General features: G+C 33.9%; 3 protein-coding genes across 5 annotated transcripts in view; 1 reads left to right on the top strand and 2 right to left on the bottom strand.

The window, feature by feature from the left end:
• Window positions 1-19,172, bottom strand: part of LOC127850131 (uncharacterized) — a 108,764-nt gene that overhangs the window by 42,597 nt on the left and 46,995 nt on the right. The gene's annotated exons all lie outside the window — the stretch shown is intronic.
• The window catches only part of LOC127851179 (melanoma-associated antigen E1-like), a 116,141-nt gene that overhangs the window by 58,892 nt on the left and 38,077 nt on the right, over window positions 1-19,172 (top strand). The window lies entirely within an intron of this gene.
• On the bottom strand, window positions 3,165-7,000 carry LOC127850134 (uncharacterized). Its single transcript, XM_052382938.1, has 3 exons — window positions 6,873-7,000; window positions 4,436-4,466; window positions 3,165-3,889 (listed from the first exon to the last, which is right to left on the bottom strand). The coding sequence occupies exons 1-3, from the start codon at window positions 6,987-6,989 to the stop codon at window positions 3,546-3,548; spliced, it is 492 nt and encodes a 163-aa protein (XP_052238898.1). The 5' UTR covers window positions 6,990-7,000; the 3' UTR covers window positions 3,165-3,545.

The following is a 19,172-nucleotide window of genomic DNA, read 5'->3' as shown; positions in this document are numbered from 1 at the left end:
GCGCGTGGCATTGTCTCTAGAAGACAAAATCAAATTGATAAAAGAGTCAGAGATGTTCCCTAAGCCTACACTCAAGATACTATCAGAGAAATATGGGGTAGGAAAGTCGACGATCGTGGATATCGTGCGAAAAAAGTCTGCGTACATATCTCATTTGAAAAACAACTATTCACCAAACAAAAGTCTGTTTAACAATGAAATGAAATTAAGAAACATCAACAAACTTGTATGGGACTGGTTATGTATTGTAAAGGCTGAGTCATTTCCGATCTCTGGTCCGATCATACAGGAAAAGGCACGGAACTTTGCTAAGGAAATAGGAATAAGTGACTCTAAAGCGTCTAATGGGTGGCTGTTTCGTTGGAAGATGTTTTTCAGTGTAAAAAGGAACTAAATTCACCTAAAAATGCATACATGTGTGAAATTGTTTGTTTTTCAGGTTGCACTGTTTGGTTTATGTTGTGAATGATATTCCTTTTGAATCAATATATTAAGTGTCATGTGTTGTTCTAATGTGATGCAGTATCAATAAATGTTATATGTAAATAAACTATTTAATTTTGCTGAAAGTGTTTTTTTCACATAAGCTATGTAATTGAGCTTCTAAAAGTAAAATAGCCAATGTCTCCTCTTAACCGGAATCCTCTCTAAACCGGAATTTCCTCTTGGAAATTTCCTCTCCCGGGGATGTCCGGTTTAGAGGGGTTCCACTGTAATAACAAAATCTTCAAAATCCTTTTGGCAGATAGTTTACTTACAATAAATATAGTTGTTATGTGATTTAAGTAAACTTCACCGAAAAAAATGAAAGTTGTAAATAGTAGATCACTCTGAAAGACACATTAAAATAACGAATTAATTTTAATGCAAACATTTTAATAGCCCATTAGACATTTTACGTTTGGTTTTCATTTCGAATATTATTCCTTTAATAACAAAGTTCAACCTACAACTATGAAAGAGTTTTTAACATACGGTCGTAAAATGACTTTGTAAAGATTATGTTACTGCTAGAAAAACAATTATGGTAGGCAAGCAATAAACATATGAAACACAACATAACGAATTGGTTAATAGATGGACACTTTTTCTTTAACATGCACAGGTAAGGACACTGTCTTAATTATGAACAAAAATAAGCCATCAAGCATAATGAATACTGGAGTTCAAAAACACAACAAAAATATAAACAATTGTAAGTACATATGATATGATGATATTTTGACGTGGATGCAATTCATTCAACAACAGTAAAAGTCAAGTTTAAAAGCAACAGCGGCAAACTTGCATCGCAACAGCAACTGTACTTGCCCGCTAAGATTAATCTGACACTGCGCTTTGCTTTAGTATGCATAAATATATTGGAGTACCGTTATTTATTTATTTTTTCGTGCTTGAATTGGCTTGAAATAATCCAAGAAAATCACAATAACTTGATGTATCTATCTCGCACACGTGCCCGCATACAGTCTACTATCATTAAAAGACACACATTAGGCGAATAATTGATGCTAATAAGCGTTAACGTGTATAAAGTTACTGTTGGCGAGCTATACAAGCCAGCCAACATAATAATTATATTCCAGATGGTTGGTGCTTTTCTAAAGCCGACAAAAGCCATATTTATTAATGTAAAATATTCGGTGACAAATCGCGACAAATGAAATTCAACACAAGACGCCTGCTAGTGCATTCCTTTCTGTCGGTATCTCCTTTTTCGTGCCTTGAACATTTAAACAGACAGATTGCTTGCGTTGCAGCAACGTTGTAACCAAGGGCACGCGGACGTTGGCAAAGCAAACTCGAGATTTGCTAACTAAATTCCCTTGTTAGGTAAACAACATTGTCAACAGGGGCAAATTGACAGACATGTTCACAGCAAGCAGAAGAGCTAAGGTTCGAATTTGTTGCCTGCAACAGGATGGCGTACTTGCCAGTTTGTACAAGATGCCTTTTATTGAGCGACCATAAAACCTGTTTGCAATAAAACTCAACAAATACTTTGTTTGCTTCAAGCTCTTTAACACGCTGAATAGGGACATATTGGTCAAGATCATGCAGATATTCATTTAATCAGTACTTACGAGCGGTTTGATAAGATTTCTGTAACAATGTGTCATACATAAAAGTACAATATATTGAATCCGCTTCCAAATCTGGCAGTCTTTCGTCACGTTAATACTCCAGAATGAGTTTGAAGGATTCCCCGTCGGTATCCAGGAAGTATGCGCCGTCTTTCAAGACAAGTAACTGCCCTTTTCCTAAGAACATTTTTGCAATATGTCCTGCCTTTGCCTGTGTCATGGTAACCAGCAAGGTCGTGTACCTGTGGGTGCCACCAACACATAGCTCCAGACATTCAGGTACCTAAACATCATGATATAAAACTATACTAACCGTTTTATTTATCATGCATTGATATATACTTATAGGAATACTAAAACTCTTGAAACATAATAAGGGGAGACAATTTTGTTAAAATCAGCTGGTGTTATATGAAACAGGACAATACAAAAACAAACTGCTAAACATTAAAATGATTAAAGCTTTATCCATCGTATAAGAGCGGTCGATGCAAAGCATTTGGGGTTGATGAAACCGGTGCGAGTTGGTTAACTGACCGCCGTGATATACCTGATATACTGTTGAAAACGGCAAATATTTAATGTTAAAATGAACATCTCTGTTGAACATGCTAAATGCTCAATACCAGTCTAACAACGAGCTCAATCACATACCAATATTAATACAGAAAATGTAATCTTGCCCAATTGTGTTACAAACATCAAATATTTCACGAATATTATACTAGTTTACAATATGTGTGTCGCAGCTAACGGTAAAACTATTAACACACTTCTTGAGATATGTTTTTACGCTGTGACGATAGACATAATTCCGGGATATGTTAAAGCAAATTTTTTAATCAAATCAAATATGAAATGTAATAAGACATCAAAATGTATTATTCTCAAAAACTAATACAGAAGGGTATAAAAATAATTAACTATAAAACACAACTAGCTTTATTGCTAACAACCTCATCCGACAATGTAGCTTTATCAAATTTACCAACATTTTTTCATACATACAATTTTGGAATCCTATCCAAATATATATTTAGCGAACAAAATATAGGCGTTGTTATTTATTAAAGGCAAGTGAAAAATGCATATGAACTATGGAAAAAAGGCATAAAAAACCCATTTCATATGTTATGTACATTGAACAAGAATGATTCTGAAAGCCCAATATGTTCAACAGAACATTATTATTAATTTAAATTCCTTAAATAGTACCTGTTTAGTATACGTTTCCCTTGTCAGAACTGGCTCATCAATTGCTCGTGATTCAGTTTCGGTTGAAGGCAGAGGTAACGTAAATGGTGGAGACTTAAATGACGTTCTGGTTGAATGCGTTTGTGACGTAGCGGCTTGAGGTGATGGCGACGTAACGGGTGACGATGTTGCGTGTAACAATTTAACGGATTGCCACGAGGCTGCACTGTAGAAGGAAGGCGTTGTCGACACGGTGGGAATGGGCGATTATCCAACCACTGTAACGTTTTTAACTTTACGAGACGTTGCCTTGCTAAAGCTTGGTACACATATAAACGAAAACGAATGATCTACTGACAACGTGGTTGTAAATAATCCAGTTAGATTATTTAAACAGTGGTTCATGTTCGATGAAAATACAAATGTATCTTGGTTCTTAGATTCTCTACTTAACACGAACGCTAGTTTGCATGATTCGGATGTACAATAAGCAGCATGTATCGTATTTGATTTGGATGATATCGATAGAGAGGCATCATCAACACATTTGCCAATCCTTGGAATGGATACTACAGATGAATAAGTTGTTGTTAACACACTGCCGCGTGCCCCTTAAACATAAAAATTAGTAAAGCTGTGGTGAACACATTGGAACGGTCAATGCAGAGAAATGTTGATTAAACCATTTTAAAGTCATGCCAAACCTAATACTTGAAACGGTAACAATAACTTTAACAAACAAAACACAATCGGAGATTTATTATTTAAATCACGAACAATGAACATCGAAGATAACCTTTCATCCAAATGAATGACTGTTTATTATATAGAATCAAACCAAAATGCATGCTATTTCAAACCATGAAATACACGGCGATTGACTTCATATTCCGTATTGTGCAACTCAATATGTTCATGTCCTCATTACCATACATGCCGGACAATTCGAATGCATATTTCAAGTTTTTTTGTAGCATATCAAAAACTGAATATTACGTTTGCCCATCGTTCGAAGAATAATATCAGTCGTGTGGCTTGCGCTTTCGGCATATCACAAGCCACTGAACTGATATATACTCTTGGAATAATTGACTATCGTAATAGTCTGTGTATATTTAAAAAAAGAACAATTATTATTATGGATATCTCATACAAACCTTTGAGGGCGTAATCGTTGTACCGAAGTTCCTACAAAAAGTACAGCGTTAAATTGCACACAGTTATTCCTAATAATGCCTTACATCATAAAACCGTAGAAGCAGACATTTTCATCTAAACATTTACTTTAATTTATAGAAAGTGTTAATATAATGTACACAGTAACTACAATATAAGAATAATGGAACTTCATTCATTATCAGGAATACAATTCTTATAAACATCCTCTTATCCTTTATTTAAAGCAAGTGGACAATGGCCTATACAACACAGGCTGATATATACTACATGAAACTCAACATAACAATAATACTAACAGCTTGGGTCCCCGCTTTGCAAAGTTGAACAATAATTTTCGAGGATTTGACCTGATGACGTAGTTTTTGTCTTCATGTGACCATAATTTGAACTTGTTCTAGATATTGTCAAGGTTAACATTCTGACCAAGTTTCATCAAGATTTAATCTTAACTATGTTTTCTAAAGTATTATGAAGGTGATGCCCAGATTCGCCCTGGTGACCTAGATATTTACTCTGCTTAATAAAAATTCTAACATGGCCTATATAGCGCAAATTCAGTCCGAATTTTATCAAGACTGAGTCATAAATATGGCTTCCATAGTGGTTAAAAAGTTTTCATAAGATCTGACCTAGTGACCATATTTTTGACCCCGTTTGACCCAAACTTTTCATAGATATTGCAAGTAGATTTTCCAACTTTTGTCGAATCTGATATTGATAGCTTAAACCGGTAAACAATGTGTAAACGTGGGGGTTTTCCCAAGCTATCTGTCTCATAGATCACGCAATGTAACAACATATAACCATTAAATACGAAATATTTAAATGATATAAATCGGTTGATTCATGTTTGCACACAACAAAAATGCACGCGAGTATTTTTTCTTTTTTCAATCCATAGATCTAGTATTTGTTTTATTTGCTACTTCAATACTCAATGTATAACAAGACAGTACGTGTACTAAAATATGTGATATTCTGGCCCAATGCAGTTTAAATGCAAAAAACGTGAATGCCGTGTTCTCAGTGAAATAAATGAAAAAATAACACGATATAAAACTAAACAAAACTTTTAATAGCTGATAAAATGTTATAGGATACACCCATACACTGGCGTATTATCAGTCCGTGCAGCGAAAGCACGTGCGTAGCCGTAAAGAGATTTGTCTGTATTGGGTTTTAAATAGAAATCTAACATACTTTCGTTCGGTCTATTAGCTGGCGCTTAATACTTCACTGCTTTGCTTTAAGCAGAGTCCACTTGTATTCGAGTCGAAACAGCTTCAAAATCTGGGGTTCGGTTATTGTTCGAACGTGCGTCATTCCGACCTTCTGTGCGAACGTTAGTCTGTCCGAACATGTCCGTACTGTAACTCTATGCAATATTTTTAAATTCCTCACCACAAATTGTAACCAGGTGGAGATGGTGTGTCCCGTATAAGACCCGGGTAGTTACGTAAAAAGTCAAGGTTACAATAAGTGGACTCAGGGTTATCTTCAGATTAAATCAGCTTGTCCGGATTGTTTCTTCATCAATCAATGAATTTTATAAATTTTACACTAACTGCCACACATTTTAATAATATAGGTCAAGGCCACAGTCAGAAGTCTTATGAAAAATTAGACATGGCATTGTTTGTTGGTTCAAACGGAAATTTTGAAATAGCATCTCAAGTTAAGATAGCGTGTCGCATATGACTGGTGCCCTCTAGTTCAATGGTGAATGAAACACTTAGATGTCAAATAATAAAAATGGACATGATTGACCGTGTCGAGTCAGTAACTTTATCATTGCATTCATCGGTCTAGTTAATGATAACTTGCAAAATTTGTTCACCATATCCAACAATGTCAATCGGAGTAAAAAGTTATTGGTTACGTAAAGTTTTGTGACAAAATGTGTAATTGAAATTCTCGAAGAGCACGTAAACCTATGCAACAGTGAATGCCATTTTATGTGTGTGTAGCGCTTGTGGTCAAGCAGGCAGTATAAGTTATCGACTGATGTATAAAAGTCTCCTTTTAAAACGCTTTTAAACAAATGAAAAATACTATTGCTTCACCTTTGACTTGAACTAGCAATGCTCTACTTAGAGTCGATCCCTAAAATTACAGCTAAATCGGATTCGGATTTAACATCGGCAAACGTGGGTACTGTCTAGTACTAACTTTTAAGATTGAGCCATACCAGCGGCCTCTAGAGATAAAAGTGACGACGACGGACGCCAGAGAAAGACTTCTCACAATAGCTTGAGTAGATCGCGCTTAGGTCAGCTAAAAATTACTAAAAGTTAATGTAGAATGTTTCTATATACTTTATAAAACAACGTGTCTCTATTTGAAGACAGTATAAAATGCAGTTTTGTTGATGAATAATAACCGTTCAAATATTTGCAAGTTGGTCTGGCATTTTACCTCTAGACTATAGTTTTCAAAGCTCTTCATAGCAGACATAACCTGCAAGTACGTCGTTACGTAGTTGCATTCTTTACTTGAATCTGCTTCACGCACCGGTCGAAGCACTTTCCCCATGGTAACACATGAATTTGAAAAAAATAATAGAAAAACAGGATAATATGACGGCCATAATAGCTAACATTATACTTATACACTACAAAAAAATAAAACAAAAGACGCATATTAAATTCAAATTATCGGGTCATTTTCTTTGGCAATAAAATAAAACAATCGACACATCCGATAAAAATGGCGATTTGTGTATGTCAAGGTGGTATCAAAGAACACTACAATTACATATTAAATATAATGGCATTGTAATTATGAAGGCTAAATATAAGTTATGGGTCGAAGTTCATACTTAGCGGAACTACATCTCCCCCATACATTCACTGCTTGAACTGCATGAACTACTTGAACTGCTTGAACTGCTTGAAATGCTCGAACGGATGTTTCTTACCCTTAACCAGATTTCTGACAAAATGTTCAATAGGTACATACATAAATGGTATACACATTTGCAAAAGGCTTGTTTTAAAATACACATCAGTCATTTAAAGTTACCGCATTTAAAATAGTTATAGGGTTAACTATAAATGGGTATACAGTATGCTTGAACGGAATTGTAATCATAGATGTGTTTAAGTACCTGGTTTAAAGGTAAATTTAGGATTCGCCATCAATGGTATGTACTGTTATATGTTATTGGAACAGTCACATGTCTGAAAGAAATTCATAAAAACTACTATATATCCTAATTTTCGCCATTTTCAGACGATTTACAAACATAAACTAAACTAGAATTAAACACAATCAAAAATAAAATAAAATAACAAAACTATAAACAAACGTGGAAGTAATCAATCAAGAACACAACTTTAAGTCACACTAACTTATGAAACCATTTAAAGTTTACAGTCAGTTTGCCATGTATTGTTTACCGTTCTTATGTAAATATTCTATTCGATGAATTGAATCACATTCATAACTTTGTAAAAACTTGTCCTTTAAGATAATTAGCTTTAAATATCGATTGTCACATTCGCGCTGTGTGTAGTATATTCTTTCGACTAAACATCTTAGAACGATATGGCGAACTATGTCATCGTGCAAATCCATATTTCTCACATGTAGAGGGAGCTTTTGGAGAAACACTGCGCATACATTTGAACGTTTGAAGTGAAATATACGGTGCGATAATACCTATGATACGTATTTAAGTTTAAATATTGTATGTTGGTTTATAATTTCGTAGTGAATGTTAAAAGTATTACATTTGATACAATAATTACATACACGTTTAAGTTGCACGAAAAAACTCATTAAAAGATTGTATAAACAATGAATAAGAAAAAAACAACAGATATACGTACTGGAATAACATGTCTCGTAAAAATCGGAACAAAAAGTAAACCATTGAATAAAAAGAATAAACACAATAAACGAACTTTTAATTTATCGGTTTATATTTAGTATTTTAGCGATAAATTGTAATGCACAGATAGACGCCATTGTTCATTAGTTCATGCGTTCCTGCACCTGAACCGAACAAAAACTTGTAATAAAATTATAAAAAGAGTGACAATCTTTATCAAAATGTACGAAATGGGTTAACATCACAACACGAATAATATGAATATAATATGACATGATGACTGTTTTATTACTCTTACAGAAAATCATGAAACACTTAAAATAATACTACTACCACCACTTAAACTACTGCTTCTACTATTACTACAGCAACTTCTTCTACTACTATTTCTACTACTTTATACAGCATTCCTAACAAAACGCATTCTATGACTGCGTTACGAAACAATCATACGAAATAACATAAAACTATGTTACACTTCGTCGTAACATAAACCTTCTCATCACTGTGAATGTTCGGTCTATGTTGGTGCTGTCGTGAATTGTAAGCGACCATCTGATTGTTTGGAATTAACAGCTTATCCGAATCGGTACATATAAAAATTCTTAAGAACGAAATAAATGCTTTTGATCTTTTACATTTTTTAAAATTAAACTTTGAAAATCATATGTCAATTTAATAATGAACTATATGAATGCAAAGAAGTCCCCACAACACATGTTTGTGCACACAAACATATAACAGTCAGTTAAAGAGGACTTGCTTCTACCAAAGTATCTTCACACATTTTAATAATCGAAAGAAAATAAAACTTGAAACAATAACTTAAGGGAAAATTCAGCTACAAACTTATCCTTTCCGATTATGTTAACATTTGCGTTTTCATGCTGTGAAATGTTGAGCAAATTCACGAACCAGTTGAATAGGACTTACTACCACAATTAGTGTCATGTATATTATATAGTTTAAAAGATGACAGAGAGCCGTAATTCTGCCAAAATGGTCGCAGCCGAAATTCCTTCCTTTACGATCACATCTACATGACCTGTGTTCAGCGGTGAAAGTATGAGCGAGATCCATCAAGTAGTTCTAGCGAGGATGCGTTCACACCATTTAAGGTATCACATTCTACTGGTGTTTTTCCCCGGCCCTTTTTGCGTGGCGCTGCGCTACGCCGCCGTTCTGAAGCGCCACTGTGCCCTTTTCAAAGACAAAAGCCACAACGTGCCCTTATTGATAACATCTTAATTGCCCCTTGACCAAACTTCTAATCACAGTGTGGCTCCAAGGCAGCCAAGGAATAACCCCTTGTCAATCTCATTTTCAGAGGCTGTGTGGCTTTGTTGTACCAAGCACACTTATCGGTCCGTAATGTGTAAATCCTTCACAATAAAATGGATAGTTACTTGGCAGACTTATGATGAAAACCAAGTATAATCCTCTTGGAAATTGTGCATTTCATTCATAATACATTTATCAGATCTTAATTTATCATTATGGTCTTTTAGATGAGTAATAACTGAAACGATAATTTTACCGTATACTAATTACACAAAATCATATTGAATGTTAATCGCGGATTAAGTCGATGACACCATATTATATTGAAAGTATTTTTTAACATTTAAATAGATCTATTATGAAATTGCGCAACTCTGGGATATACTATTTTTCGTTGCTCTGCGCACCTGTTACTTACATCATTTTAACAAGCAGGCGGAAATATAGAAAAGAAATCGTGACTCTAGGCAAAAATGACAATCGAATTTAGGATGAACATCGTAACGTTATTTGGGATTATAATAAATGAAACGCCTGTGATAATTAGCGATGCATAAAACGTCTTAGATACAAACAACATGATATATTTATTAGTAATCTACACAGGTGATGTTTGTCACCTAAAACGAGTATTTGAAAAGTGGCGTTCAGTTAACTCGCATACTTGAAACATCTGACAAATTATCGTTTGCAAATGGGATAAGGCAAGCATGGTTTCATTTATATATACTTGGATCTGTGTCTCATCAGATTCATATGCATATATTGCTTTATTATGTTTGTCATGCTGTACAGTTTACTGAAACAGCATGGAACTGAAATGGAAGACCTTTGATGGTAATATATATTAATATATATTGAAGAACGTTAAATACATCAATTACACATAAGTGTGTTTGTGTAAATTTTTATGATTTTCCCACAACTGCCACTGATGCGAAACATTTTGCCCTAATGGCCTTTTTTAACTTAAATTGGGCATAAAAATGCCCTTTTAGAAAGTACTGGCTATGCCCATTTGTGTTCCTGGGAAAAAATCCTGTATGCGGAGAAATAACTAAGTGTCACACCTTAACCAAATACGGTCGAAGCCAACATCCATTTCTTTACGATCACCTACACATGAAGGTTCTTATGCTGTGAATGTTAAGGCGAACTAATTAATGCTTCATAATAGTATCAATCACTCTTTATGTACATATATATGTTTTGTACAACGCCATTGAATATAATTATATAAATAGGCGTTTCATCAAATTAGCAAGTTTTAAGGCGAACTTCTCCAAGCAGTAAAACTGAAGTTTAGTACACACAATTTCAGAGACAATATATTATACATACGAACACATACACATAAAACATAAAAAATGGTTACACCCGAACTTGCTTCTTTCATGATCGACTACAAATGAAGGTCAGGCGCTGTAAGCTTATATGTACTTGTTTTGAAACCTTAAATGCTTAAAATGTATTGCTAGATATATACAAGCCAGTAGTAAGTTTTCAAAAAACAGCTTAAATGGGCATATCGACGGCTTATACGGTATTTTATTTCCAAACATAGAAAGATCAGAAACATATAATTATTATATCTGAATTATACCTCTATTATTATTATCGCTGAAAACAGTTTAAATGTTAGGACACGAACCTGCGACAATAAGGTTAGTGTGACGAGGATTATACCACTAGCTTGTTCGCTTTCCAATAAGATCCAGGTAGAAAATCCTGCATAAATATAATGCATTTCATAAGGTATTTTATACCCGAAGCACAAAGTACGTCAAGAAATAACTAACGCTTGTTGAGGATATAAATAACGCATTTAACCACCTGAAAATATTTATGTTTCGAAAGTTGAGAAAAAGCTGACTGTATACAAAATTACATAAATCAGTAGATTTTACGCAATCAGTGAGACTACAACACGTTGTGACATGAAGCCTATATATTCCTCATTTAAGCACCTACAAACAAATCAGCGTTTAGTGCTGTTAAATTCGTGAACAAAACATCTTAAGAACAGGCAGCTCTTACATTTAAGGCATATAAATCTGGACAACTTCCTGTAGTATTAATATAAACCAGTAATGTAAGACAATTTAAGAATGAAAACTTCAGTGGCTAATTTAAAAGGGCCTTTTCACAGATTTTTTTTTTTTTTAAAAACTTTCTCATTAAATGCTTTATATTGATAAATGTAAACATTGGATCATAAAAGCTCCAGTAAAAAATCAAGAAAAAAATTAAAAAAAGGAAAAGAACATTGCCCGGAGCAGGTTTCGAACCAGTGACCCCTGGAGTCCTGCCAGAGTCCTGAAGTAAAAACGCTTTAGCCTACTGAGCTATTCCGCCGAGTACACATTCTAGACGTATTTTATACCTTATATAAGCAATCTTCGTAGTTTCACAAAATTTAACGACAAAAACAGAACTCTCCAAATTATTCAATCGTTTCGCGTTGCAACGCTTTATAATTTTTAGGTTTTAAAATCGTCAAAAGATGCATATAATGGCTATATTAGAGCATGATTAATGTTCAGTATTACTGTTTCCTCACAAATATCATAACTAAAACGAAAACTTACGAATCTGAAACAACTTTTTTCAATTTTGTCAATTTACCAAAGCGTGAAAAGATCCCTTTAAGCTCAATAAGAAAACGAAAGTACATTAGTGGAATAGAAAAACGAAAGTACGAGAACTCGATGTATCAAAGGGATGCAATCCAGTCAGAATAGTTTTATATACCTAACCGAGTTATTGGTGAAAATGATCGTCGTGCAGCTCAGGAAGTAGCCGTAATAAGTGGTGTGAAATGTTGGATTTCATGCCGATAGATTCAGTTGTATATGCTCAAAATGTATATATTTTTTTATTTTGGAAAACTGTAGTAGTCTTAGAAGATCTCCGTCATATGTACCTATTCGTGTGTCTTAGCTCTCGGTGAAACCATTCAAACGCTATTCATATAGGCTTCAACGTGTTTGTTATACACATAGAAACTACAAGAGTGCCCGTTTATCGTAAAAGATAAGATGAAGGTTAATGATCTGCTATAATTAAACGTTTTTTTGGCAAATATAAATTTATATGTTAAATGATTAATGGGGGCATCTACGGAAAACTCATGACCCATATTCGATCCATGCGCGTTTATACTGCAATTTAATACAGGTCTTTAAATATATTAAAAATAAATTATAATCCTCAACCATAAAAAACTTTTTCCTGTAAAGTAACATACCTTATTTACATTGACAATGCGCTTTCCAATGACAATGCGCTTTCCAAACCATTAACAATTGACATATACAATAGAACGTAACGAATAGTCTCATAATAAATCACACTTGGAGTTGCGGTAGTGACATACATATCAATAGACGATATTGAATCCTTTACAGACCAATAATACACTACAAACATGTTTCATGTATGCGATGCATCAAGGTTTATCATAATCATGTAATATTACACGAAAATCCTTGTGGACGTGTGGACGTGTTGGGCCGAAAACAAACACATATGAAAGACACCTTTTCTCGTACTGTAGACAAATTAGCTGGAAGTGTGTTGACAAACGCTCAATGGGCGCACAAAGGACCAGCGATTGGATTTCATACACAGAAGATAATGGATACATGCAAGAAAATGGACATAAACACCGGCATATGATACTTAGACACATAGCTAATATTACACCGAGATTTCAATAGATTTTGAAAACCAGGAATCAAATGAATTGACCATTTCTGGGTTTATATGAAGTTCTCGGGTCGAAATACTGAAGCACAGAGTTATTTTGTTCGTTCATAATAGCTCAATTCTCTACAAAATGATTCTTAGTATGCATGTTAGTCAAATACTATGCGATTTAACACAATTTTATTGTATAAAATATATTGTTGATGTTTCCCAATGTTTCCCGCTTTGATAAATCCCCAACCCTCGCAGTTATAATTTAAAACGGATGATATATATGCGTTAAATAAATTAAACATGATATTTATGGGTACGTTCATGTCTTTTGTTAGGGTAAACAATGAATGAATTGCTTTTTTATGCTTCGCCATAATGTGTATTTGTTGCGGGCACAAATGATCCACCGCTAACCATGACAAGTCCACGATAATTAAGAGGGTTCACAATGACTAGTTCTTTACCTTTATTTGTCCATTTTAACGTTAAACTAATTGTCCCACCATTTCGGAATACCATGACATTGTTTTTTTTTAATTTTAACTGTTAAATTCCTCTTGTCGCAGTAGGTTTCTAAATTGTATAATGACCCCTGAATTATTCTTGAAGACCCTCCTGTGTTTCACAAAATAAAACCGCGTCGTCAGCGAATAATAAAAGATAGATTGATACTTGAACTAAGGTAATGCCAGCTTTTATTTCATTCGGCAAACCGAATTCGATGTCATTTATAAAGAGCGAAGAAAATATTTTCGAGGTCATCTCCCCATGAAGTAATACAACGTTACAACTGAATATATTATTCATTTTACTCCACAATTGACCGCGATTAATGACGTCATATGCCTTCCGGTAGTCAATATAGCAGCAATATAGTTGATATTTTGTTCTTCTTTTCTATAAGTGCATTAAGAATAAATATTGCATCGACTGTGCTGCAGTTTGGTTAAACGCCGAATAGTGCATCCGTTAGAATGCCATTTGTTTTGTCCATTGTTTAAGACGATCATTTAATATACTTGTAAACAGTTTTGCAAAACAACAAATTAAAATAATTCATCAATATTTGGATCTGATATGTCGCTACGTTTATTTATTGGTATGATAACTCCGAATGCCCAGCTGCGTGAAAAACGCTTTTTATAAAGTAGTTAATTAAATAATATTTCTAAAGATGATATGTATTGTTTCTGTAAAGTATTAATATATTAAATTGTTATGCGCATGCGCTTTGTTTTTCAACCGTTTTGTTGCCTTGATTATTTCTTCTGTCGATATATAATCATCTAGTTCGGGGTACGACGGTTCTTTGTATTGCCTTTTATAAATTCATGTAAGAAATTTTCGGCAGCTGCTGAAATAATCATGAAATTCGTTTAGCGTTATCGTATCCGAGTTTTAATAATTTCCAAAATTAACGAGGTGATGTCTGTCTCATTTTATTCTAGACTTGTTTTGATCATTGTTGTATTTTTTTTCGTTTTCCTATATGTATACTTGTAATCCATTTTCATAGCAATCATTTGTTACCGTTTACGACAGTTTTTATTAACATTATACTCGTAATACGCTCTTGTAAATTGAGATAATTGTTTTTAAATTTTCGTTGAACCATTTTGTATATTTTTGCATCAGAATAGATGAATCCTTTATTTTCAAGTTGTTCAATGTGCTTAAAATATTTTTCCCCTTAAGCTTTTAGTAGTTTGAATATTCTCCTTCGAGGATATCAGGGTCAGAGTTTGTGTATCAATTTGCGATAATGCCGTTTGTTCCAGATTATGTACTTCGCAACGTTCATCGCGAAGAAATTCGCAATTGTTCTCAGGTTTCAATTTTAAATAAACACTCGAACTACTATTATTTGTTTAAACAGCGTTATTCGTGCGGAGATCAAATCTAGGCGGCGCATGATACGAGAATTCAATGAGATTGTTAACGGTCAAATTTAAAATATCATTGACATTTGTACGTGCGGTTACTAAATATAACCAACTTAGCTTTCGCCATTATGTGTATAGCACGTTGCTTTACCTATATAATGGTCATTATATAATGGTCCATTCACGATATGAATATTGGTAGCTTTGCATATATCTAACAGGTTGTCTCCAAATCGACTCGTAACTGGGTCACAAGTTGAACGTGGGATTGGGGTTTCAATGTCTGGGTCAAAATCAAAATCAGTATCTATAATATGCCTATCATTTTCGATGTAATCTGCTTTATGTCCCGTTCGCGAGTTTGTGTCTCCAGTTATAAAACACCTTTCTTTTGGTTTGATAATTTTTTTTTTATCACATGCTTTACCCTGTTTCCTATGTAATACAACCATTACATATTATTTTATATTACACATGTGTAATACAACATTTTATAGCGTTTTCATTGGCTTAGTTTTCGTTTATTGACCAATCGCATTTTATTATTATCAATGAATTCCAATATCTTGGAATTTCTTCTATCCAACGTTTAATGATACAGTTCTCACTATCTCAATTTCGACGTCGGAGCAATATAAATAAATATATATACATGAATAGTATAACATATGTATTTTCCGCAGAATACCCCAAATCTGTCATTAAACAAGGTATCCAAAAAGCTCTTTCGGTTCCGCGTGAAATTTAACTAACAGAAAATACACATGTTATACCATTCTTTTATAGATATTATCCTAAAAATAAAGAAGTTTTCGGTGTACTGAACAAATAATATTGAATTTTTTAAAAACTAACCTAAGCATGAACCAAATTTTACAAAATGTAAAAATAATGAAGTGTAAAAAACAATCACCTAATTTAAAGCAGTTACTCACAAAATCTAATTTAAACACAGTCCAGCCCACTGTGAAAAAATCTAACGATCAAAGATGCTGCATGTGTGGTTATATGATAGAAGGCGAAAACTTTAATTTTTAATGGTAAACTATTTAAAACAAGAGGTCCATGATGGCCCTGTGTCGCTCCACTGCTGAAAAAAGGCTGAAACAAATATTCTCGGCAAGTGCAAATACTTAAATATAGGCCCTATTTAAGCACATGTACCCTTTTGTGACCCCCTGGGCTGGGTCAAATTTAATCTCAGGGGCATAATTTGAGCAAACTTTGTATAGGACTACTATATCTCACTATATAAAAAATGTGGTAGCCCTAGTTCCTGGAGTTACGGCCAAGAATATTTTTTTTTAAGTTTTCACAAAATAGGCAAGATATAAGCGTATAAAATGTTTTTGTGAGTCAGGGTCAAATTTGATCCAAAGTGCATTATTTGAACAAACTTGGTAGAGGACTATAAGACGTTACTGCATACCAGATTTGGTAGCCATAGTACGAATGGTTTTTGACAAGAAGATTTTTCAATGTGCGGGAACAAAAACTGTCACGTGGCCCCAAATGCGAACGACCACGACTAATTTGCGGACAAAACGTCAGTCGAAGGTATGTTTTCTGATATTTTATCCGTTTTAGCAAAACACATGTTACAATGCCTTGGTGCACCGTGCGCAGTGCGAATTCTACTTTTCATTGATGTATTGCTCATATTTTGTGTATAATACTTTTTGAGAACATTCAAAGACAAATATCAAACTCGACGATGCAGACGACCACATCAATTGTTTCTGTGTACGTTTCTCCTTTATCTATCTATATATCTATACTGTCTAACTCTCCTTGCGGGTATTATTGACAGGTTTTAAGAGACCATGTTGTCAATGTTTAACTATATGAAACTGACCAACAGAACAGCTTCGAAATATAAATAGTTTAAATAGGTCATTAACATTGTCTATAGTATCATTATAAGGGGAACAAGAGATTGCTAAGCAATATGGTCCCCTACCGGCTCCACCATTGATAGAAATTCCACCATTGTCAGATTTGTTTTATTTGTTGCCATAGTAACCAGAATGTTTGACTTAGAAACAAAATGAAATGACGTGCATAATGACCATATTGCCATCTATCCATGTTTCAAGTTTCATGAAAAAAATATGAAAAACTTTTAAAGTTATCGCAGGATCCAGAAAACCACCATTTTCAGCAGTATTTCTAGTCTATTTGTTGCCATAGCAACCAACATTTTTGATGTAGGAAAAAAATGAAATGACGTGCATAATGTCCATATTGCCATCTATCCATATTGCCATCTATCCCTATTTCAAGTTTCATCAAAAAATATTAAGATCTTTTAAAGTTATCGCAGGATCCAGAAAAGTGTGACGGACAGACAGACTGACAGAGCGGAAACCATAAGTCCCCTCCGGTGAAACCGGTAGGGGACAACAATAAATGTGCGAACGACCACACTTGAAAAAATGTTTGCGAAAGACCACACTTGGAATATAAATTTATGCGAACGACCACACTAAATTATTAAGCACTCGTACAAATGCACGCACGCAAGCAAGCATAACAAATAATGTAAGTGCTATACTGCTAGGGCAGCTTGCATGACGCATCTTGATATGTGTTACTCTGTTCTTTACATTAAATATCCTTGTCTTGATGTACGATGTCGAATGTGTCAATTAGTCCAACAAGAGAATTTTTCTTAAGTGTTATCTGATTCCTAGGTCTATTGTTAATAAGCATTGAGCGTTGACTTATCATATATTGAAGCACTTATAATTATTCTTTATTTTGTTCAAGCTCAATGAAGGGGAAGGTGGAAATAGATTCCCTAAATATAAGCTTATGCTTTCAAATATCTTCATAATAGGCACGCCTTTTTCAACAAATTTTGCATAAATATAATCTGCTGGAGCAGTCCAAGAATTTACCATCAGAGTGTGACCAGAACTGTGCGGCATGCGTATATAGATCCAGAGCAGTCGTACTGATATTACGTTCAAGTAAGTTAGTTGGACTAACTGTAGGCTATGAAAACAAACTTCGTTTTGTTTATCTCTAGCACATATATGCTTAATTCCGATCCTTATGACAAAACAAATATCAAATGGAAACCACGTACGTGGATAGTTCAACTTCGAAATAGGCTAGCAATGTTTTAACTTTGAAAAAAAATTTAAGTTACAAAAACATGTACTTAAAAACGAACCATATAAATTTGTTTCAATATATTTCATCATAATATTTGCGCTAACTGATGTTAAAAATAATAAAGCTCAATATGGTATGTAATCTTACAGGGACCATTTCTTTGATCATCGAAAAGTGAGTAAGAAGAAAAAAGGCGGGACCGTTTTTTACGGACAAAAACTCTCTACAAAAAGGAGCCCTTGGTGTTAGAAAAAAGCTACAAGACATGAATCCAAAGTGTTGGTTACTTCTAAAATGGGCGTAACATACGTCATTTAACTTTCATTTGTGTACTATATTGGAACAGCAAAACGATGAATGCGAATGTAAATAATAAAGAATATATACCAGCTAATGACATATTCATTTAAAGATAAATACTTACACGAACATTTACCAACTGAATGTGCATTTTTATTCTTCATATTGTATACGTATCCCATTGTCAGTGGCGTTTGTGGATACGCTACTTATTGTTTAACTGATTATAAGTGTTGATATATGCATATTTAATTTTAAAAATGAGGTGGCAGTCTTATGAAACATGCATTAAATTTGTATCCTTTCTATCACAAAACTGAACATTTATTTTATTTACTACAAACATTTTTCAGATAAAAAATGTATAATAAAAATAATCAAAGACAAAGATCATAGTGCGGATATTTGCAAACATAAAACTATCAGTCTAAAATGTATAATTATGTTTTCCTTAAAACATTATCACAGAACATAAACATAGCACTGAGTGTAAATAGTCATAAATCATCACATTAATGACTTTGCCATATGGAACATCAAGTATGCATTAATATAATACAAACGCAAACCATCAATCGAATTGTGTTGAAACTTTTG

The sequence above is a fragment of the Dreissena polymorpha genome, chromosome 11 (assembly GCF_020536995.1).
Source record: "Dreissena polymorpha isolate Duluth1 chromosome 11, UMN_Dpol_1.0, whole genome shotgun sequence".
NCBI classification, from domain to species: Eukaryota; Metazoa; Mollusca; class Bivalvia; order Myida; family Dreissenidae; genus Dreissena; species Dreissena polymorpha.
This window is presented reverse-complemented; position numbering and strand designations above follow the sequence as displayed.

Excerpts from the sequence above, each read along its gene's own strand:
- LOC127850134 (XM_052382938.1), bottom strand. The coding sequence starts at position 6,989 with ATGGGGAAAGTGCTTCGACCGGTGCGTGAAGCAGATTCAAGTAAAGAA. Across the intron at positions 4,467-6,872 it reads TTGAAAACTATAGTCTAGAG|GAACTTCGGTACAACGATTA; the intron begins GTAAAATGCCAG and ends TACTTTTTGTAG. Across the intron at positions 3,890-4,435 it reads CAACGATTACGCCCTCAAAG|GGGCACGCGGCAGTGTGTTA; the intron begins GTTTGTATGAGA and ends TTTATGTTTAAG.